General features: G+C 34.7%; 1 protein-coding gene and 2 pseudogenes across 4 annotated transcripts; all 3 read left to right on the forward strand.

Annotated features, from left to right (window-relative positions):
* Positions 1-1155: 1155 nt before the first annotated feature.
* On the forward strand, positions 1156-4909 carry LOC149561148 (UDP-glycosyltransferase 86A1-like). Of its 2 annotated transcripts, none has more exons than XM_089824992.1 (2): positions 1156-1730; positions 3884-4909. In XM_089824992.1, exons 1-2 carry the CDS (start codon positions 1259-1261, stop codon positions 4801-4803), a joined length of 1392 nt encoding a protein of 463 aa, XP_089681118.1. In that variant the 5' UTR covers positions 1156-1258; the 3' UTR covers positions 4804-4909. The 2 variants fall into 2 exon arrangements, with proteins under 2 accessions (XP_089681118.1, XP_089681117.1); XM_089824991.1 differs by having other exon boundaries at positions 1157-1730; positions 3881-4909.
* Positions 4910-6238: 1329 nt separating this feature from the next.
* LOC149561149 (UDP-glycosyltransferase 86A1-like) lies at positions 6239-10273 on the forward strand (annotated as a pseudogene). Its single transcript, XR_016363777.1, has 2 exons — positions 6239-7108; positions 9260-10273. The product of XR_016363777.1 is annotated as a UDP-glycosyltransferase 86A1-like (transcript).
* Positions 10274-10400: 127 nt separating this feature from the next.
* On the forward strand, positions 10401-12602 carry LOC149561150 (UDP-glycosyltransferase 86A1-like; annotated as a pseudogene). The gene is made up of 2 exons (XR_016363778.1): positions 10401-11380; positions 11483-12602. The product of XR_016363778.1 is annotated as a UDP-glycosyltransferase 86A1-like (transcript).
* The last annotated feature ends 10929 nt before the right edge of the window (positions 12603-23531 follow it).

Below are 23531 nucleotides of genomic sequence, written 5' to 3' on the forward strand. Positions count from 1 at the left end.
CTTAAAACAAATTGAACCCCTACTTGTTAAATATTTCTTTTGGGGGTGTCATCAAGTTCATTTTGATCCACTTTGGATCAAGTCTATAACACTTGCTACTTTTTCCTCTATCTACTTTGTCCAAGTCAATGTCATAATGGGGGGGCTCAATCATTCATTTTTCAACAATGTTGTTCTTTGCATCAGGTGATCATGGCCTACACTTCATAATTTGAGAACCCTCAACATTTTTATTAATGGAGTAGATTGACTTACTTCCAATAACAAAGTCATATTATTCATTTTCTTTCCAAATACTTTTATAATTTTTTCTTTATTACTGTAAGTTAAATTTATTTTGAGTGACTTATACAAACGGAATATTTTACTTTTGCATCATTATTTAGATTGCAACTCTTGTATCTAAACAAAAGATGGATCACCACCCCCACCTCCTAACTTTCAAAGGTTGGCATTTCATGGAAGGGAACTTCCAAAAGTATAAAGTTGAACTATTGAGATTTTTACAAATATTTTAACATTGCCCAACCCATAAATTTTGTACTACAATTAAGCTCCAAAATTTGAGCATGTTGTTTGTCTCGTGAATAAAATACCTTTAACTTCTACATTTGAATGAATAAAATAAATAAATAAACACATTTTTTTGCTCAAATATGTGAACCTAAAAAGTTGGGTGCGAGCTATTCTCCTAACAAAGTGCACCTGAAAGTCAAATAATTTTTTTTTAACAAAAATCTTCATATCTTGAAAACACACAAATTTTTTTTTCAGATTTAGTGTTGTTTAATGTTTTTAACCATTGAAATCAACATGAATACATATTGAAATTTTTGTGAAAAATCGTTGCCTTTTCATAGTTGTGCACTTTATCGAAAGGATAGCCATATCCCAAAAGTAGAAACTCTTTACATTTTATAAAAGAATTCCAAATACTCTCCTAAACATTATTTTTCAACTTTTGTCTTCTTCATCAAACATCTTTTGCATTCCACAATAAATAAAAATAAATATTAAAAACTTAACCGCGTAAGACTGTGATAAGATTCCCTAACGACCTTATCTTCTTCCCACCTTTCCTCAAATACTATTTGTTAATATCAAACTTCAAATATGATAAAGAATTGAAGTAATTTTTTTCTATAAAAGAATGCAAACAAGTTGATGATAGATACATATTTAAAACAAACTAATGCAAAGCAATGTATATTTCAACGCTAAAATTGTAGGGTATCTGGGCAGAAAGGCTTGAGCCCAGATGAAAGAAGAAATGGCAGCTCATGTAATTGTTGTTCCTTATCCAGGTCAAGGGCTCCTTAATCCCATGATGCAGCTCGCAAGAAGGCTGGCCTCTAATGGAATTAAAGTAACATTTGCCGTGACAGAGTCATGGCACAAATTCATTTCACGTGCAGAGGAAGATGCTTTCACTAGTGCTAAAAAACATGGCCTCCCTCTCTTCCCTGCTATTATACCCAATTGCATTGACCCTGAGTCAGAAAGGTCGGCTAATTTTATGGGCTTTTTTCATTCACTTGCCAATATGGAAGCGCATGTCAGTCAACTTATAACCAAGCTCTCTTGTTCAGAAAATCCTCCCATAGCCATGCTCGCCGACACTTTCCTCAGATGGGCGGTTCCACTTGCTAAAAGACATGCTCTCAAATCCATTTCACTGTGGACAGAGTCTGTAACTCGGTTTTCCATTTTTTATCATTCAGACCTTGTGGGTAAGAATTTGTACTTTCTGTCATAGATTACAAGGGGAATTTGTTTTTGATGAAAAATTACAGGGATGTTTGACAAAATCTTCTTTAGATTTGATAGTATCTTAGGGCCATAAGCATTGATTTAGAAATTTTGGAATCTATCTCCACTCAAATAGTTATTTTCCTGTGTGGTTATAGGAAGAAAGAAACATTAATTAACCTGGGCTCTATAATGAATGGCTTATAAAATACAACATTTATTGAAAGTTTTGTAAATGGAGTTGGAAGCTAAATAGCTTTAATTGTATCGGAAACCTCATGCTTTAATTTGTTTGAGCTGGTTTAGTTTCAAACAACTGACTGTGTGTAAATACAATGATTGATAAGTCTACCATTCATTTTAAGGAGAGAAAATTCTTAGTAACCATTATTTGCAGAACATAGATCAATGAATTTTAACTTGATTACACAGTTGAATTCTGATAGAAATAGAAATAAACAGTTGAATTCTCATAGAAATAGAAATAAACATAAGTATATTTTGAATCGCAACCTTGTTATTAAACAATAATAGCTGTACTGCTTGAAATAAGGATTTTGTATCCCAGATTACATTACTTTCATACTTAATCAGTATGACTTACAATACATTGTCAGCACGTTAAAACATTAACCTGAGATTGTTGCATGTTAGGATTGGCATTATACCGACTCACCATTAGAAATGATCCATTTAACTTCCTGTAGCGTAGTCAGTAAGTTAAAAGATTAACTTGACATTGTTGGAAGTTGGGATGGGCATTATGAGTGACTCAACGTGAGGAGAGATCTGTTCAAAGATTCATTATGATTGGATCAGCACATAAAATTCGAAAGCCTAAAATAACAAACAAATCCTCCTTCGATCTGCAGTTGTAATTTTATCATTCTACTTTGGAGCATCCCTCTGTTTTTGCAGGTCATTTTTCAGGCAAAGTGCTTGTTGCTTGTTTGCATTTGAGGCAGAAAGTTGAAACAGAAAGTACAACAGTATTAATTAGTCTGTTGAATTTGCAATCCTGAGTAAATAGCAATTTGGGTATTGGGTATTGAGTACAAAGTTTTTGAAAAAAGGATTTTGCATCAATAGTTCAGATTACATTACAGGGATACTCCATCAAAATTAGTTACACTAACTTTGGGTGGTTGTAAACTCGAATGATATCATAATTAACTCGGCATACCAAATGATCATGCAAAGTATTGTTGTTAGGATGAGCACTATACCTACTTCAACATGATAACAAATCCATTCAAAGTATCGTTGTCAGTTACAGTGCGCATTATTATTGAATCGGCATGTTTAACTTCCAAAGCCCAAAGTTACAAACAATATGTGACATATTTTCTTTTCAGCTGTCAGTATGCCCTCATTTAATCTGCAGTCATAATTTTACTACTCTACCTTGGAACATTTCTAAGTTTTTACAGGTCGGTTTTGATGCAAAGCTTCTCCATCTCAACATACATCAGCCGATTCGTTTACTCCTTGTTTAGAATTGGACTGGAAACATAAAGCAAAACAGAAGTGATTAGCTTGGTCTCGTAGGCATAGATGGGTTTTGACTTCGTAATGTTTTAGTAAATGAGAATTTGGGTACAGTCAAAGATTTTCTGTCAGGTTATATTCTTGTGATGATTTACATTGTGTAATACATTTTCAGTAAATTATAAGTTTAACTCGGGCTTGATATAAGCTAGGATGGGCACTATAATTAGCTAAGCATGAGAAAAGATCCATTCAAACAATTGTTGTAAGTTAGGATGGGCATAAAAATAACTCAGCATTTGAAAAGATCCATTCAAAGTATTGTTGTAAGTTACAGTGAGCACTATTATTCATTCAGCATGAAAAACTTCCAGAGCCCAAAATAACAAATAATTTGTGGTGTGTTTCAGTTGTTAACGCACCTTCATTAAATCAAAACTTGTAACTTTATTATTCTACTATGGGCCATGGCACATTTTTCTGTTTTTGCAGGCCAGTTTCGGGCAAAGTTTCTCCATAGCAATAGATTTACTTGCTCCTTATTTGGGGCAGAATAATCAATTTGATTTATATTTGGGGCAGAGCACGCCTGAATCATATTTCAAATCTGCTAAAATCTGATATATTATACTGTATGATGCAGTAGGGGTGGAAGGATGCATAGACAATATTCCAGGAGTGCCTCCATTACAACATACAGACCTTCCATCCCCATTTGTCACTCCTATGAGAGTAGAATTCTTGCGGTGCATTGAGAGTGTGAAAGAAGCAGATTGGATTGTTGCCAATTCCATGTACCCTCTGGATTGCAAGGCAGTGGAAGCCCTGTTCATCAAAATTCATGTGCATTGTGTAGGTCCCTTACTGCCTTGTGCTTACCTTGAAAGCTCTGAGAACCAAGATAGGAAGATGGGAACGAGTTCCCGAATTGAAACTGACTGCAAAGACTGGCTCGACTCCAAACCTGTGCAGTCGGTCATCTATGTTTCATTTGGCAGCCATGTTTCTGTTTCCAGACCACAGATAGCAGAGATAGCCCTCGGCCTTATGCAGAGCGGGTACCATTTTGTTTGGGCTCTTCGTCCAGATAGAGATGCCTCTGATGTCTCAGAGATGTTGCCTCCTGGATTTTTGAATGAAAATAAAGATCAGGGTTTTGTCGCCCCTTGGTTTAGTCAAGTGGAGGTTCTTTCACATCCTTCAGTGGGAGGGTTTTTGAGCCATTGTGGATGGAATGCCACTATGGAGAGTATTGCATCTGGTGTTCCCATTTTGGGATTTCCCGTTGAGCTGGATCAATTCACTAACTGCAAGCTGATTGCCGACGAATGGAAATTTGGTTTACAGTTGAGGAGAGGAGATGATGGAAACAGGGTTATAAGCGCACAAGAAATAACAAACAAGATAAAAATGTTAATGAAGGGGGAGGAGAGTCTAAGAGTACGAAGGGCAGCAGAGAGATTTAGAGATGCAGCCAAGGAAGAAGTAAGCAAAGGAGGACGATCTGCCAATAATTTAGAGACTTTTGTGAATAATTTGAAGCAAATTAAAGCAGTCTCAAATTGAGACATCATTTATCGATTGCTCTGTTTTCGTCAACTGATATTACTTTGCCTTGTAAATTTCACACTGGTAAATTACTAATGAAATAGTTATCAATGTTTGTTGATTATTCGATTATGGTTTTTAAGTAGAAGTGTAATGACAAAAATTTAGTAACACACTTATCATTACAGATGAAGTCGTTATAATGGTTCCTAATAATTCAGCAAGAATTCAAAAATCTTGCTTATGACCAAATTAAACATATCTGAGTAAATCCGATGAAAGAATCTCTCCGAACATATTTTCAATTAGCTGAGAGAGTTTCAGTCTGGTAACTAGTGCTTTCATATCACATAGACTAAAATGACTATATGAATGGGGATTCTTCCATTAAAAGAAAGCAATCTGACAACAGAAAGGATAAGAACACGTTCTTTTCCATTTGACCGCTAATTTGGCTGGATTATTGATTCGATGCATTTTAAAATTGTAAGTGGGACATGTGTGAGATAGTAAATGTGATTGTAAGTCATAAAACACAATAAGAAAATTCAGTAGTAGCACAGCAGCGTTCTAAGGCTGGGGTCTCATGGCATCCGCTTTGTTAAAAATAGAGTCGTTCTGTTAAGATCTTTTAGGGATATTTGAAAAGGGAAGCGGTCCTATAGATTATTGGCACTGGATCCATGATTTTTTCAAGCCTTTCAAGCCCAAACCTTTTTCATGGCACATGATCCTGTTGGGTGATTCCCCCAGATTTCCTCGAAAGTTTTCCCAAATTTGGCATACCTTCAGGATGGAAATTTTGTTTTCTCTATGGAAAGACAGGAATGCAGTTTTATTCACTCACAGTTTTTTGGATGTTAACATTGCAATGTACACTAAGGCATGCATTTGTAACAATGTCATTATGCAGATACAGGTGCAAGCTAATAAAGTTGCCCTGGAGGTTGCCCACTTACAGGAATTGTTAAACCATTGGGGCAATGCTCCTTGTACCATTGCCAGAGTGCCTCCAGATGCCTCGGCTAATGCCTCCTCGTCTTGCGGTCGCCGTTCCAGATGCCAGTCCTCTGGTCGCCATTCACACACGTCGCGCTCCCAGGGTCCCTGCCACCGCTCTCCCAGCGGTGGTCATGGCGGTTGGAGGCGCCACTCCGCTTCCCCACCACATGGTGGTTCTGGCTGGTCCCCGGCTCCCCTCCTAGGCGGGCTTCTGGCCGGTCTTCGGCTCCTCCCCCTAGACGGGCACACTCTAGCAAGTTTCCTGGGCTGGCCTTGGCTATTTCTCCTCCGCGGCCAGATAAGAAGGATGCGGAGACTGCAACTACCCCAGATCTTGCAGATGCTGCTGACAGCTGGACTGTTCCTAGTCCGCCTCACAATCCCACTGATGTGTGGGGATTTCCTGATAAAGATGATCCTCCTCCCTCTGCTGGTACTGCCTTGGCAGCATGAGGTTGTTTTAAATATTTTTTTTTATGAATAGTTTATAGTTGTTGGCTGTGGCCATGTTGTTTACTCCGACTTCGGCCGATTGAACTCATTCGCGGGGTGATCCTGTATCCCCTGGCCCTTTTTTGTGAATTGTAATCTTAGTAAATTTTATTAATTGAAAAGGACTATTCATCAAAAAAAAAGATTCCCCAAAGACCTTATCTTCTTCCCACCTTTCCTCAAATACTATTTATTAATATCAAACATCAAATATGATAAAGAATAGAAGTATTTTTTCCCATAAAAGAATGCAAACAAGTTGATGATAGATACATATTTAAAACAAACTAATGCAAAGCAATGTATATTTTAACACTAAAATTGTAGGGTATCTGGGCAGAAAGGCTTGAGCCCAGATGAAAGAAGAAATGGCAGCTCGTGTAATTGTTGTTCCTTATCCAGGTCAGGGGCTCCTTAATCCCATGATGCAGCTCGCAAGAAGGCTGGCCTCTAATGGAATTAAAGTAACATTTGTGGTGACAGAGTCATGGCACAAATTCATTTCATGTGCAAAGGGCGATGCTTTCACTGGTGCTAAAAAACATGGCCTCCCTCTCTTCCCTGCTATTATACCCAACTGCATTGACCCCGAGTCTGAAAGGTCGGCTAATTTTTATGGGCTTTTTTCATTCACTTGCAAATATGGAAGCCCATGTCAGTCAACTTATAAGCAAGCTCTCTTGTTCAGAAAATCCCCCCATAGCCATGCTCGCCGACACTTTCCTCAGATGGGCGGTTCCACTTGCTAAAAGACATTCTCTCAAATCCGTTTCATTGTGGACAGAATCTGTAACCCGGTTTTCCATTTTTTATCATTCAGACCTTGTGGGTAAGAATTTGTACTTTCTGTCATAGATTACAAGAGGCATTTGATTTTGATGAAAAATTACATGAATGTTTGATAAAATCTTCTTGAGATTTGATAGAATCTTAGGGCCATAAGCATTGATTTAGAAATTTTGGAATCTATCTCCACTCAAATAGTTATTTTCCTGTGTGGTTATAGGAAGAAAGAAACATTAATTAACCTGGGCTCTATAATGAATGGCTTATAAAATACAACATTTATTGAAAGTTTTGTAAATGGAGTTGGAAGCTAAATAGCTTTAATTGTATAGGAAACCTCATGCTTTAATTTGTTTGAGCTGGTGTAGTTTCAAACAACTGACTATGTGTAAATGCAATGATTGATAAGTCTACCATTCATTTTAAAGAGAGAAAATTCTTAGTAACCATTATTTGCAGAACATAGATCAATGAATTTTAACTTGATTACACAGTTGAATTCTGATAGAAATAGAAATAAACACTTCAATTCTAATAGAAATAGAAATAAACATAAGTATATTTTGAATTTGCAACCTTGTTATTAAACAATAATAGCTGTACTGCTTGAAATAAGGATTTTGTATCCCAGGTTACATTACTTTCATACTTATTCAGTATGACTTACAATACATTGTCAGCACGTAAAAACTTAAACCTGAGATTGTTGCATGTTAGGATTGGCATTATACTGACTCACCATTAGAAATGATCCATTTAACTTCCTGTAGCATTGTCAGTAAGTTAAAAGATAACTTGACATTGTTGCAAGTTGGGATGGGCATTATGAGTGACTCAACGTGAGAAAAGATATGTTCAAAGATTCATTATGATTGGATCAGCACGTAAAATTCGAAAGCCTAAAATAACAAACAAATCCTCCTTCGATCTGCAGTTGTAATTTTATCACTCTACTTTGGAGCATCCCTCTGTTTTTGCAGGTCATTTTTCAGGCAAAGTACTTGTTGCTTGTTTGCATTTGAGGCAGAAAGTTGAAACAGAAAGTACAACAGCATTAATTAGTCTGTTGAATTTGCAATCCTTAGTAAATAGCAATTTGGGTATTGGGTATTGAGTACAAAGTTTTTGAAATAAGGATTTTGCATCAGTAGTTCAGATTACATTACAGGGATACTTCATCAAAATTAGTTACACTAACTTTGGGTGGTTGTAAACTCAAATGATATCATAATTAACTCGGCATACCAAATGATCATGCAAAGTATTGTTGTTAGGATGAGCACTATACCTACTTCAGCATGATAACAAATCCATTCAAAGTATTGTTGTCAGTTACAGTGCGCATTATTATTGAATCGGCATGTTTAACTTCCAAAGCCCAAAGTTACAAACAATATGTGACATATTTTCTTTTCAGCTGTCAGTATGCCCTCATTTAATCTGCAGTCATAATTTTACTACTCTACCTTGGAACATTTCTAAATTTTTACAGGTCGGTTTTGATGCAAAGCTTCTCCATCTCAACATACATCAGCCGATTCGTTTACTCCTTGTTTAGAATTGGACTAGAAACATAAAGCAAAACAGGAGTGATTAGCTTGGTCTCGTAGGCATAGATGGGTTTTGACTTCGTAATGTTTTAGTAAATGAGAATTTGGGTACAGTAAAAGATTTTATGTCAGGTTATATTACTGTGATGATTTACATTATGTAATACATTTTCAGTAAATTACAAGTTTAACTCGGGCTTGATATAAGCTAGGATGGGCACTATAATTAGCTAAGCATGAGAAAAGATGAATTCAAACAATTGTTGTAAGTTAGGATGGGCATAAAAATAACTAAGCATTTGAAAACATCCATTCAAAGTATTGTCGTAAGTTACAGTGAGCACTATTATTCATTCAGCATGAAAAACTTCTAGAGCCCAAAATAACAAATAATGTGTGGTGTGTTTCAGTTGTTAAACATACCTTCATTAAATCAACACTTGTAACTTTATTATTCTACTATGGGCCATGGCACATTTTTCTGTTTTTGCAGGCCAGTTTCGGGCAAAGTTTCTCCATAGCAATAGATTTACTTGCTCCTTATTTGGGGCAGGATAATCAATTTGATTTATATTTGGGGCAGAGCACGCCTGAATCATATTTCAAATCTGCTAAAATCTGATGTATTATACTGTATGATGCAGTAGGGGTGGAAGGATGTATAGACAATATTCCAGGGGTGCCTCCATTACAACATACAGACCTTCCATCCCCATTTGTCACTCCTATGAGAGTAGAATTCTTGCGGTGCATTGAGAGTGAAAGAAGCAGATTGGATTGTTGCCAATTCCATGTACCCTCTGGATTGCAAGGCAGTGGAAGCCCTGTTCATCAAAATTCATGTGCATTGTGTAGGTCCCTTACTGCCTTGTGCTTACCTTGAAAGCTCTGAGAACCAATATAGGAAGATGGGAACGAGTTCCCGGATTGAAACTGGCTCGACTCCAAACCTGTGCAGTCGGTCATCTATGTTTCATTTGGCAGCCATGTTTGTGTTTCCAGACCGCAGATAGCAGAGATAGCCCTCGGCCTTATGTAGAGCGGGTACCATTTTGTTTGGGCTCTTCGTCCAGATAGAGATGCCTCTGATGTCTCAGAGATGTTACCTCCTGGATTTTTGAATGAAAATAAAGATCAGGGTTTTGTCGCCCCTTGGTTTAGTCAAGTGGAGGTTCTTTCACATCCTTCAGTGGGAGGGTTTTTGAGCCATTGTGGATGGAATGCCACTATGGAGAGTATTGCATCTGGTGTTCCTATTTTGGGATTTCCCGTTGAGCTGGATCAATTCACTAACTGCAAGCTGATTGCCGACAAATGGGAGTTTGGTTTACAGTTGAGGAGAGGAGATGATGGAAACAGGGTTATAAGCGCACAAGAAATAACAAACAAGATAAAAATGTTAATGAAGGGGGAGGAGAGTGTAAGAGTAAGAAGGGCAGCAGAGAGATTTAGAGATGCAGACAAGGAAGAAGTAAGCAAAGAAGGACGATCTGCCAATAATTAAGAGGCTTTTGTGAATAATTTGAAGCAAACTAAAGCAGTCTCAAGTTGAGATATCATTTATCGATTGCTCTGTTTTCGTCGACTGATATTACTTTGCCTTGTAAATTTCACAATGGTAAATTACTAATGAAGTAGTTATCAATGTTTGTTGATTATTCGATTATGGTTTTTAAGCAAAAGTGTGATACAAAAATTTAGTAACACATTTATCATTACAGATGAAAGCCGTTATAATGGTTCTTAACAATTCGGCAAGAATTCAAAATCTTGCTTATGACAAAATTAAACATATCTGAGTAAATCTGATGAAAGAATCTCTCCGAACATATTTTCAATTAGCTGAGAGAATTTCAGTCTAGTAACTGGTGCTTTCATATCACATAGACTAAAATGACTTTATGAATGGGGAATCTTCCATTAAAAGAAAACAATCCGACAACAGAAAGGACAAGAACACGTTCTTTTCCATTTGACCGCTAATTTGGCTAGATTATTGATTCGATGCATTTTAAAATTGTAAGTGGAACATGAGTGAGATAGTAAATGCGATTGTAAGTCATAAAACACAATAAGAAAATCCAGTATGCACGCCGTGCACGGCAGCATTCTAAGTGCTTGACGAATAACACAGAAAAAAGCAATAGAAAATACCAGTAGACGCACATGAAAACATGACTAGAAGCCAGCGTGGTTGCTCCACCTACTCCCCTACCAACTAAGATGTCTTAGTCTTTACGACTTCTAAATTACACAGAACATTTTAAGCCTTGAGATTGCCGTTGCTTGTTCGAATTGCAGAGAAAAAATGGCAGGGCATGCAGTAGTTGTTGCGTATCCAGCGAGAGGCCATGTAAATCCCATGATGCAGTTCGCCACAAAGCTCGCCTCTCTTGGAATCTCCGTTACATTTGTGCTCACTGAATCCTGGCACAAAATCCTGACAAAGGCCGAGGACGATGAATTCTCCCATGCCCAAAAGCTTGGCCTGGATATTCGAGCAATAATCATTCCGGACTGCGTAGTAGGGGAAAAAGAAAGGTGGGGCAACATGACCAACTTTTTTCTATCGCTCTCCAACATGGAATCTCATGTCAGCGATCTTATAACAGATCTCAAACGCTCGGGAAACGCCCCGTCCTGCATAGTGGCTGACACTTTCCTCAAATGGGCGGTGCCTCTTGCTAAAAGACACAATCTCCACTCCGTAGCACTGTGGCCGATGTCTGTCACAACCTTCTCCATCTTTTACCATATAGACTTGGGTATGTTTATATTCTTTAAACCATCAGAGATTGAACAATTTGTTACTTAACATACCCAAAAGACTAATAAAAAAGACTGAGTTTTTAACTTTGCTGTTGCAGTTGGGTCGCAAGCGTGTATAGATTGTATCCCTGGGATGCCTTCTATAAAACGGGCAGAGCTTCCGCACGAGATTCTCTCTGCCTCCCCTCTGAGCAATGAAATAGCGAAATGCCTGATAAATGTAAGGGAAGCAGATTGGGTTGTGGTGAATTCTTTCTATGACTTGGATCGCAAAGACTGGGCCCATGTCTGTCAGGACGAGAAGGGCCCGTGTCTGTCAGGACGAGAAGGGCGATTCAGAGTGCAGTCAATGGCTGGATCACAAACGGGCGCGGTCGGTCATATACGTTTCCTTCGGCAGTTTTATCCAGATCTCGAGAGCTCAGGTGAGGGAAATAGCAACGGGTCTTATGCAGAGCGGGTGCTATTTTGTGTGGGCGCTTCGTCCGGATAGAGAGGCCTCGCATGTCTATGAAATGTTGCCGGCTGGATATTTAGAGGAATGTAAAGAGCGGGGTTTGATTTCGGGTTGGTTTAGGCAAGCGGAGGTTTTGGAACATCCTGCCGTGGGAGGGTTTTTCAGCCACTGTGGATGGAATGCTGTTGTGGAGAGCATTTGGGCGGGTGTTCCAATGCTGGGATTTCCTCTTGCGTTGGATCAGTTCGTGAATTGCAAGCGTGTGGTGGAGGAATGGAAGTTTGGGGTGAGAATGAGGAGTCGAGAGGATGAAAATAGGGTGATTGGAGCGAAGGAGGTTTCTGAAAAGGTTGAATTGTTGATGGAAGGCGAGAAAAATGTGAGATTTAGAGGAGCGGTGGAGAGATTGAAAGAAGTCGCCAGAGAGGAAGTCGTCAAGGGAGGTTCTGCCACCAATTTGAAGCTTATTTCTGATAGCATTAAAGATGGGCAATGCCCATGAGCAAAATAGCAGGATGTCAGGACCCTCTTTGTCTTTTCTTATGGCAGTCACTAATCAAACAGCCGTCCATCTTATTGTGATGCTAAGTTCTAGATAGAATGCACTAACAGTATAAAAACAAATTTCAGATCTGTGAAAATACTGTGTTTTTTTTTTTTTTTTTGTCCTCTCAATTGCCAAACATATAGATCACGAAGAACAAATGTTGACGATTTCAGCAAAATTTAATGTATTTTTTAATTTTTCAATTTCTGTTAAAGGTGTATTTTGTCTAGCTAGTTTTGAAAACCTAGTCAAAATGATGGTGTCATTGCAGTTGGTGGCTTATCACTTCCTTTTTGTTTTTTACACTATGGAATGTATCGAGTTTTTGGAATGTGTAATTAATAATTATAATTTTTTCAATACTAATATTTAATTAAATAGTGTAAAAAGAGATTTAAAATGTTTCTATGAGTTTTTGATTCTTATTGATTGGTGTATTTTACTTCTAATCATAAATTTTCAAAGTTTTTTAAATAATTATCTATATATACTTTCATTTTGCTATTATAGATCTAAAAATAATTGTGTTGAAGGGATTTTCTTAAATAATAAGAAGTTGACTAGAATGATGAGTGGTTGAGGATATAATAGAGGCAATTACGATCACGTAAAGCATCACATATATCCATTGGGTTTTAACATTTTTGTGTCTTCTTGTCACCATTTTAATTGTTTTCCCCTAATTAACATTATTATATACATCTTCGATATAATACGCTTTGGACACCAAGGTGTGATTGCTAGTTTATATATATTTAGAAATAGTACAGGAAAATAAGAGCACAAGAAAACAAATATTCCTATTTAACATCTCTAGAATGTTAACTTATTCTTCAATTTTGTTGTAATGAACAAATTAAACAAGCTAATTCTGAAAAGTATATCACTCCTATATGCAAATGTGGAATTATATAAGTGCAATATTAAAATTTCACATTCCTTCAATTTTTGTGCTCTTTTCCATCATATATTTGAAATTGCATTCTAAATTTGTAGAAACTTGTTTGAACATCATCCAAGATATTATATAGTCCCATTTTGATAAACTTAGTCATAAATTTCAGCAAGTCTTTCTACTGAAATTAGGTAATACAAAAGTCCATTATTCAATTGAAAGACATTATGAGATTATCAAAGAATTTAGTGGAGAAGAGTTCAACAAGGCTTTCAGGTGGAGAGAGGGCAACAAATAGTTGAGAAATCTACTATTGGATCTATAAATACGGTGGATGTTGTAATTTAGAATGCAGGCCATCAGGGAAATGGATATAGTAAAGGGAAGGCATATGCATATTTGGAGGATCAAGACTCAGTAACTTTATGTCCAAAGAAGGAGACCCATGTGGACCCAAAAGGTAGGTTTTATGTAGATTTTTTCATAGGTGGGGCTAATACTCCAGATAATTATATTTGTTATCAAAATTATGTTCTTAAAACCCTCAATAGAATAAGTTATGTCCCTGAGAAGGAGATTATCTCCTTAGGGTTAGATAGGGAAATGCAGGTGGATTGGGAGAAAGAAAAAATGGTGGGCTTCTTTCTTTAAGGTTAAACAAATAGAGAGATTTAATTTTCCCCCTATTTGCAACATTTTTGAGGTAGGGAAAGGAAAGTGTGTCTTTCTTGTTTGTGACCATGTTATTAATCATAACCATAATATTTTAGTCATGGACCTTTCATTCATGGGAAATGTTTTGGGTCCAGACCCAATATTAAGATTGTGACGAATTTTTGGCATAAATGGTAGATGCTTAAGGGGTAGGTTGAGGTTTCTTCTTTGCCAAAAGAATTATTTTCAAGATTTTCTTTCTCATGTACTAAGGACCTCACAAGTGTTTTATGTGGGGAGCCTTGGGTAACTGAAAAATCATCCTTACCCTTGTAAAATGAACTCCTAAGATGGATCTATCAAATTTTTTCTTTGATGTTGGTCTTTTATAGGTTTTTCTCCACGGGATTCCTCATGAATGCTAACATGAAGATATTTTTAAGGGGATTGTGAGCCCATTTGGTGAGCTACATTTCTCTATAGACACCTTGAGGCTATAACGTAATGGATGATATACATGCAAGTATTTGTGTCAATATTATTAATAACTCCAATGATCTTTCCACCTCTATTGAGTTATGTTCTAAGTTAGGACAATTGGTCTAGGTTATCAAGCATGAAATGTTTCCCTTTATTTTCTTTATATAAAAAATTGAGGTATTGGTCTAGTGACCTATCCAATTGATGCCAAAAAAGATCTCAAACTTAAGACCAATTGAGCTAATGTCTTGAAGTCATATAGATAGTGAAAAGTCGCAAGGAGGGAGTGACTGATCTTGTGCTTTCAGATGTCCATACTCTAGAAGAAGATAATAATTGGGGGAAGGATTATTTTTTGGTTCCATAACATGATTTGGATCTATAATTGTATGTAGAGAAGAGGGGGATGGAAAAAGTGTCCCTTAGGTAGGTTATGTAGGTTGGCTTTGAGGATGGAGGAAAATTGGAGGCTCTAAAGAATATGAAAGTAGTAGTGGAGTTTGGTGGAGACCAAGTATATATAGTTCCTTCATCCCAAGGAGAAATTGATAACTTTTTCCTCTACTAGTTGTAGATAATGTGGAAGCACAAAACAAGGTAAGTGTGTTTTTTGGGAAAAAAACCATGGGTGGCCAATAAGCCACAATTTTTTAATGCATGAGCATCATCAAGTTGTTTGTGATCTTGCATCACCCAAAAATAATTTCTTTTGATATTCTATTTAGTATTTATCTAGGTTATTTTTATTCTTGTTTTAGGTTGTGATTGATTTGGTTGACTTGTTTTCTTATATGATCCTTACGGAATGGTCTAGGCATCATGGTCTTTCTATGTCTATCTTTGCAAGGTATTGCAATAAAATTCTAGATGAACTTATCTTGAGATTGATTTGGTCTTATTCTAGCTTTCTTGTTCTAATGGTCATGTTGGTGAGATCCAACATACAATGGAGATTCATGACATGCTATACATGTTGGCACATCATTCTATGTCTTATTGATCCCCTTGTAAGTTTGTACAACACAATGTATTCATTTGGGGTTGTTCTTATAGATTTGGGTCCTAGCTTGTTTTTTGTAACAACTTTCCTTGATATTGGAATTTAATGATCTGACAAGATGACTTGTAGATGGTCATCATGTACATAAGTAAGTATTTTTTCTAGTTTTAGGAAGTACAAGGTGAATCCTAGAAGTAAAATCTACTATGACATGAAGTGTGACATGAGGTAGATTGTTGAATGTAGTTGTGAAGCATTTGGAAGGTTAGATTTATAATTTTAAGGGACAATCTATTGTGAAACCTGTTGTAGTTGTGTTTTGATAATGGTTATGTAATTAGGTGCATTTGTAGGCCAAATTAATGATAATCCAATGATATTATCCTGTATGATTTTATTTTCTTGTTATCTTACTATGTACTTATGTGGTTTCTTACCCCTCTTGCAAGGTTAGACATTTCCCTTGAGGATTCTTAGATCTTATATGCATCAATTTGGTACAATGGAATTTCAACTTCTCCTTGACTCATTAGTGATAAATGAGAATTATAGGTAATTGACACAAGGTAGGAGGGAAGAAATTCCACTCCTAAGATACCCTCACTAGAGTTATAGCCAAATACATTCAAAATACATTCAATGAGATTAAGATCTTAGGATTACATAGCCAAATATTTTTTATTTTCCTTCTATCTAACTTAATTTGACCTTTCCTAATCTTAGATCGCTAATTATATATCCAACAACACCACAAGTAGGCTTGTTAGGAAGATTATAACAAAATGTAGGTCCTTCCCCAAAGGATAATTCAATGACCTCACGTGAAAGAAAATTGACTTCTGTGAGGATAACAATAGGTCCACACGTGAACAAAGAAGAGATCCCCAAGATCGTAAAAATCCATGATGTTGAACAAAACCTTGGTGAAGCCAAACCTACGCAATACTGGAGATGCCAAGAAAAAAGCACATCTTGAACAAAGAGAAGGGTAACTCCCATAAATGATGAAATTAGTTTCTACGAGCTTAGGTTTAGGATCCATGATTGGTCCAAATTAAGAAGATAACTAAATGGAAAGAGATAACATCAACAACAATGACCATTCATCAAACAATAGACAGAGACAATATAATTAAATCTTTTTTTGGTTGATGCAAGATTGGCAAAGTAACTAAGATGTTCCTGCATTAGTAATGTTTGATATAACTCATCAAAATATTGTCATTTCATGAAGTACATGGATAAAAATTAATGCATAAGAAATGGAATAGTGAAGTAGATCCAAAAACTTAGTGAGCCTAATTTGAAAGCATATAGAAGCCACACAAACTATTTGACATAATATCATAAAGGAGACAACATTTTATAGAAAGATGTGATCGAATGTTTCATATACACAAAGCCCATGTGCTTCAATAAATTATGGAATCATGGAATTCTATGATTGTGGATGATTGCATGATATGTGTAAAATGAAATCAATTAAAATATATAATTTAAACTTCAAGGAGAATATTATTGATTGATGTAAAATTTAATTAAACAACCTTAGGTAAAATGTCCTCCCTACCTATGCAAAATAAGAACTTCCAAAAAAATTATCAACATGCATCAAAATATGTCAACAATGGTACTCATTTTAAAGAACATATGCCAATTTGGAATCATAGACAATGCATTATAAAATGTATGAAGAGAATCTTCTCAAGATTTCATCTGAAGGGAATGTATTTTTTAAAGATATATCAAATTTGAAATAGATAGAAATAGGAGTCATCTCACATACCATAGTCAACATGTATGTAGAACATGATAGGCACATGAATTGTTTACGATGATGCCTTTTAAGGAATGTGATCTCAATTTTAGGAATGGTATAGTTAGTAACCTTGGAAATAAGTCAAAATGATTGAAGACTTTTAATAGGCTGGCACCATCAACAAGGATTCTTCAATATATGAATACGCTTTATGGTGTAACCAAAGATTCTACATATGAAACATATAAAAACCTAGCGATGAACATAAAGTACATATAGTTTGAAATTTTATTTAAAAGACTACATATTTCCTTTGAGATTATCGAAAATGGATTTCAAGTATAGACATGTATTATGAAATAGATGAGTATATTATCCAAATATTAGCACAATTATTCATTATGTTCAAATACAAGAGAATGACATACACAAAATGAAACTTACTCAAAGAGAAAGTGGATGCATTATGAATGTACCAAAAAGGGGTACTAGAGACATTGTATGTTCAATAAGTTTTCTTTAAAACCACAAACTTGTGCAAGTCATGTAGACCTCATGTGGGGAGTAGTAGAAAATCAAGTATTCAATTGTTCAAGATTAATAGTCCATTGTATGGAATCCATGTGAGCCAAGAATGACAAATGACATAAATGAATTGAGTAATAGCCCTAGACCTCTAATTATCCCTAAATGTGGAAAGATGGATGATTCAATAGGCACGAATCCAAAGCCTACTAGTTTACTCAAACAAGTCTTCCTCAAGCTTTTTATGGTTGTTGATTTGCATTCGCAACACCATAAATTTTTTATTGAAGTTGTACTATTGTTGCAAAATTGCTTCATCAATAATATTCTAAGATCATGTTCAAATTTTGAAGAAATTTTGATTTATTTTTTCTTGAATGAAGTTATCCGAGATTTGGCTCTATATGACAAAGATGACAAAAGGATAGGGCTTTTTAAAGCATATATATTGGATTGGAATTGATATATCTCCAAGAACATATAGTAGCATTGTTATATGGATGCATTTAATTCCAAGGGTTGACACAAAAAAGGAAGTATATTGGAAACTATCCATTCTTCACATATACTCTTATTCTCTCTCTCAAAAAAAAGAAAAAAACATGTTAAGAATGTTAAGATATGTAGGCTTCACAATTTTATCAATTGAATATGTTCACCTTTCCCATTTCATATTATTACAAATAAACTCTAAGGAATTTTAGTTAACACACAAGAAATTTCATGATGAAAGGGTTTTGTAAAGATAATCAACCAAATTATCCAAGTTTCCAATCAAAGATGAGATGTTTTCTCAAAGCTTAACTTGTTTATAAGTGAAATTATTTTAAGAAAAACATGTTATATGATTCTTGGTTTTCTTTTATTTCTTTTGGTTTGGGAACTATTGGGTCAAAATAAGTAATGCAATAAATAATAGCAAGATTTAAGTATTCTTGACATAGCCATTGGATGGTGAGAAGCTAATAAACTTCATCATATTCTTTTCAAAGTGTGTTGAAATAGGTGATTTTATAATAGATTATAGAAATATGTAGGAATATAATGGTTGGGGCATTTTGTTAAATATTATAGTTGGAAACATTTTTGTAGATATGTGAAATGAGGCAGAATGTAAAAGGTGATGTCATGTTAGATAATATTTTTCATAGACATATGGTTTAAGAAATATCAATATTTTAAAATACAAAAGTAATTAAAATAAGAATCTAAATTTTTTGGTTGCATTCTATTTATTTGTTTCAAAATAGAATCTTTGAAAATAGAAACCTACAAATATTATAAATTATAAAGATTTTTTTATTAAATGTGGTTAGGGGGTATGTGCAGGATCATGGTGTACCAAATTATGGCCTTAAGTTGCAATGAAAAATCAACAAATCAAGTTTATTTCAACTTGACACATAATTTTGAAGTGGTTATGGACTTTATATCAAAAAGTTGTAAGAAAATAATCTGTAAGAAATTGAATGTAGTTTCTAAACTACTAGGCCTTATCAGGAGAAAAAAATAATTAATTGGTCAAAAGTTTGAATTTTAATGCAGTACTAAGAAAATTTCAAGGCGAAAATAAAAAGTAGGTGTATGTCTGACCACCTTAATCAAAATCAAATTATAATTTTTTTTTTAATATAATTATAGATATGAAAATTAGACTCATGCCCGGATGTGACGCATATTTTTCGGTATTTTTATTCCAAATAAATAATTAAATATGAATTTTCTACCAAAACTTTTTTGGAAAAAAAAAAGTCCCGTGTTTGACCACCCTAACTAATAGAAAATTTTACCAATTTTTTTTTTTTCTTATACTAGGTGAAGTATAATATGTGACACAACTTTTAGATTTAAAAAATGTTTTACCGTTTGAAAGTTATAGCTATTTTTTAATCAGTATGTCAATCAACACTTTACAATAATCTTCATTGATAATTAACTAATAAATACTTATCGAACTCAAAATTTGATAGTAATTATATTGATGGAATCTAGAGAGCGATATTAAAAAATCCTTTTCGTTTCATTCAATTTCGATTAAAATAACATTGTCAGACAGCTACTCGAAGTCTGAGTATCACTAAAACCCTCTTTAAACACATCTTTTGGGTTGACCGAGTAGGCTTGGTAAATACCAAGCCTAATCGACTATCCGATCCAAATTCGGATATCTGATATGCTCTGGGTGGAAAATTTCAAATCCCAACCCATTTTGGAGGGAAAATTAGGTTTAAACGTTATAACTTATGATTTATAAATTATTTCACTTATATTACTATGTAAAGACATATTTTAATATACTATATATATATATATATATATATATATATATATATATATATATATATATATAATAACGTAATGTAAAGATATAAGATATAATCTAGTAATATATAACAATATATTATGTTAATCTTATTACAATCTATAAATATAATTTATATTATTATTATTCTTACTAAATATAATAACATAATATATATATATATATATATATAATACTTATTATATATTATTATATTAATATGTATGTTATTAATATATATATAATAACGTAATATTTTCATTAAATATAATATGTATTATATATTATTATATTAATATGTATAATAATATAATATATATATAATAACGTAATATATTAAATATAAATATATAATATGTATTATATATATTATTATATTAATATGTATGTTATATATATATATATATATATATATATATATATATATATAAAACGTAATATTTTCATTAAATATAATAACATAATACATATATATGTTATCAATATATATAATAACGTAATAGTTTTATTAAATATAATAACTATATATATATATATATATATATATATATATATATATATATATATATATATATATATTATTGCCAATAGTGGCATGTTGTGATGGTTAAGTTGTTGCATTGTTATTCTTGCCATCAAGGTTCAAATCTCATGGGGATGAGGTCCCCCGTTTGTGGCCTCACTGGTTCATAGCTCCAGGTCAAATCGTTTACCCCTCTTTAATATATATATATATATATATATATATATATATATATATATATATATATATATATATATATATATATATATATATATATATATATATATAGTATTAATATATATGAGTCAAAAGGGGTCATAAGTCAACCATTGACCCCCTTTGATGCATTAAATGACAACATATGTCCCTAGGGGTCCGAGGACCCCTAGGGACATATTACAATGGTTAATATGGGTAAAAGGGGGTCATAGGGTGACCTATGACCCCTTTTCACCTATTAAATGAGAACATATGTCCCTACGGGTCCTAGGACCCTAAGGGACATATTCGAATCGTTCATATGGGTCAAATTTGACCCATTAAATGACGACATATGTCTCTAGGGGTCCTAGGACCCCTAGGGACATATTCAAATGGGTAATATGGGTCAAAGTGGGTCATAGGTCCCTTTGACCCATTAAATGATGACATATGTCCCTAAGGGTCCTACGACCCCTAAGGACATATTCGAATGGGTACTATGGGTCAAAGAGGGTCATAGGGTGACTGTAATGGACACCCAAGAATGCCCAAAAGCTGAATCAACTACTGAAATTATATTAATTCTAAAAATGTTGCAATCAAGTACAAAGAGATGTATTCCAAAGGCCAAACCCTAAGGGAATGATGTCTAGAATGTTACTACAGAGAATCAACATCCTTTATTACCAAAAAAGGAGTGTGATTCACACATCCAAGCTCTTATCAAATGCAAGTCATAATCATTCGATACAATAATCCGATGCTCAACAATGAGACTTACAACCCTATTTATCCTTTTCTTCATCCTTCTGGAAGGAACTAAAACATTAATTAATTGCAAGAGCTAGAAGCTTCCTCCTTCCAATAATTAATGCATACCCTAGAAATTCCTCCCTGACAATAATTAATTAAATCACGAGAGACTTTCATCCTTCCAATAATTAATACATACCCTAGAAGCTTTTAATACAAAGTCACCTTTTAATTTTTAATTGAATAACTTTATAAGAAATTAATTTAATTTCTTCTTATTCTCCACTTAGACTTTGGAGAATGTGAAGGCCAAAAGATGGGATCATTACAAATCCGCCCTCCTTGAAATTGCTTGTCCTCAAGCAATTAAGTAACATAATGAACTCCAACCTCCACCTGGATCCCAATATGTGATATCCATATGGAAGTTAAACCAAATGCAAACCCACATCATCAAGACTAATCCTTGTAGCCTAGCATTCAAAACTTGTGTTGATGAAGTTAGAATGTCACCATAAGGCAACTCCATAGAAGATCTATGAAACGTCTTCTTCCCTGTATCCATCCACATAATATATATTGGACTGGAATGCATATTATCACCATCATGCATTGAAAAATATGTAACTATAGGTGAACCATATGTACTCATGCTAACTATATCAACAATAGGTGTTGCTGCATTGAAATATATGGACATAGGAACAACATTAACTGCTACAACAGAAAATTGAACTGAATTTATAGTTGATGAAAACTCATAATCATCAACATGTGTGGCTTCATTAGAAAATACATCAACCACTACATTTATACCATTAAACTCCTCATCGGATGGTTCAACTGACATAGAAGTGGCTGTTGATATGGTAGTATCCTCATGTTCTCCTAATCCCACTATTACTGTAGCACCATCTCCCGACAAAGCTTCGTATGTGGTCTCCTGACTTTTCGCACATGTTTCTACTGATTTCACTGAAACACCCATATCACCAACATCATAACTGGCTGGCTCTATACGTGTCTCGATCCCACTTGAGGAATCAACTACCTTCTGCTCTAGAGGAACATACAAATCATCAATGTTGATGCCCATCTGTCTAGCCATAAGTTGCAACATCATATCCATTCGCCTATTCTGCTCCTGTAGCATCCTATTTTGCTCTTGTTGCATACGTTTCCCCTTCTCCAATGTACCCAATAACTGTCTGAACATCACATCTTGATCTGGACTAATATACATTTTTTCAAACACTTTTCCCTTTATCCGGCTATCTATATGATCTCCACAGGATGGCAGGACTTATAGCTCTTATACCACTGTAATGGACACCCAAGAATGCCCAAAAGCTGAATCAACTGCTGAAATTATATTAATTCTAAAAAATGTTGCAATCAAGTACAAAGAGATGTATTCCAAAGGCCAAACCCTAAGGGAATGACGTCTAGAATGTTACAACAGAGAATGAACGTCCTCTATTGCCAAAAAAGGAGTGTGATTCACACATCCAAGCTCTTATCAAATGCAAGTCATAATCATCCGATACAATAATTCGATGCTCAACAATGAGACTTACAACCCTATTTATCCTTTTCTTCATCCTTCTAGAAGCAACTAAAACATTAATTAATTGCAAGAGCTAGAAGCTTCCTCCTTCCAATAATTAATGCATACCCTAGAAATTCCTCCCTGACAATAATTAATTAAATCACAAGAGGCTTTCGTCCTTCCAATAATTAATACATACCCTAGAAGCTTTTAATACAAAGTCACCTTTTAATTTTAATTGAATGACTTTATAAAAAATTAATTTAATTTCTTCTTATTCTCCACTTAGACTTTGGAGAACGTGAAGGCCAAAAGATGGGATCATTACAGTGACCTATCACCCTTTTTGACTCATTAAACGACGACATATGTCTCTAGGGGTCATAGAACCACTAAGGACATATTCGAATGGGTAATATGGGTTCCCCTTTGACCCATTAAACGACAACATATATCCCTAGGAGTCCTAGGACGGCTAAGGACATATTCAAATCGTTCATAT

Source organism: Cupressus sempervirens, chromosome 4 (genome assembly GCF_028749045.1).
Source record: "Cupressus sempervirens isolate cs-2001-9-10 chromosome 4, ASM2874904v1, whole genome shotgun sequence".
Lineage (NCBI taxonomy): Eukaryota > Viridiplantae > Streptophyta > Pinopsida > Cupressales > Cupressaceae > Cupressus > Cupressus sempervirens.

Coding starts and splice junctions, on each gene's coding strand:
- LOC149561148 (XM_089824991.1), top strand. CDS start 1,259: ATGAAAGAAGAAATGGCAGCTCATGTAATTGTTGTTCCTTATCCAGGT. Junction 1,731..3,880: donor TTATCATTCAGACCTTGTGG/GTAAGAATTTGT, acceptor TGTATGATGCAG/TAGGGGTGGAAGGATGCATA.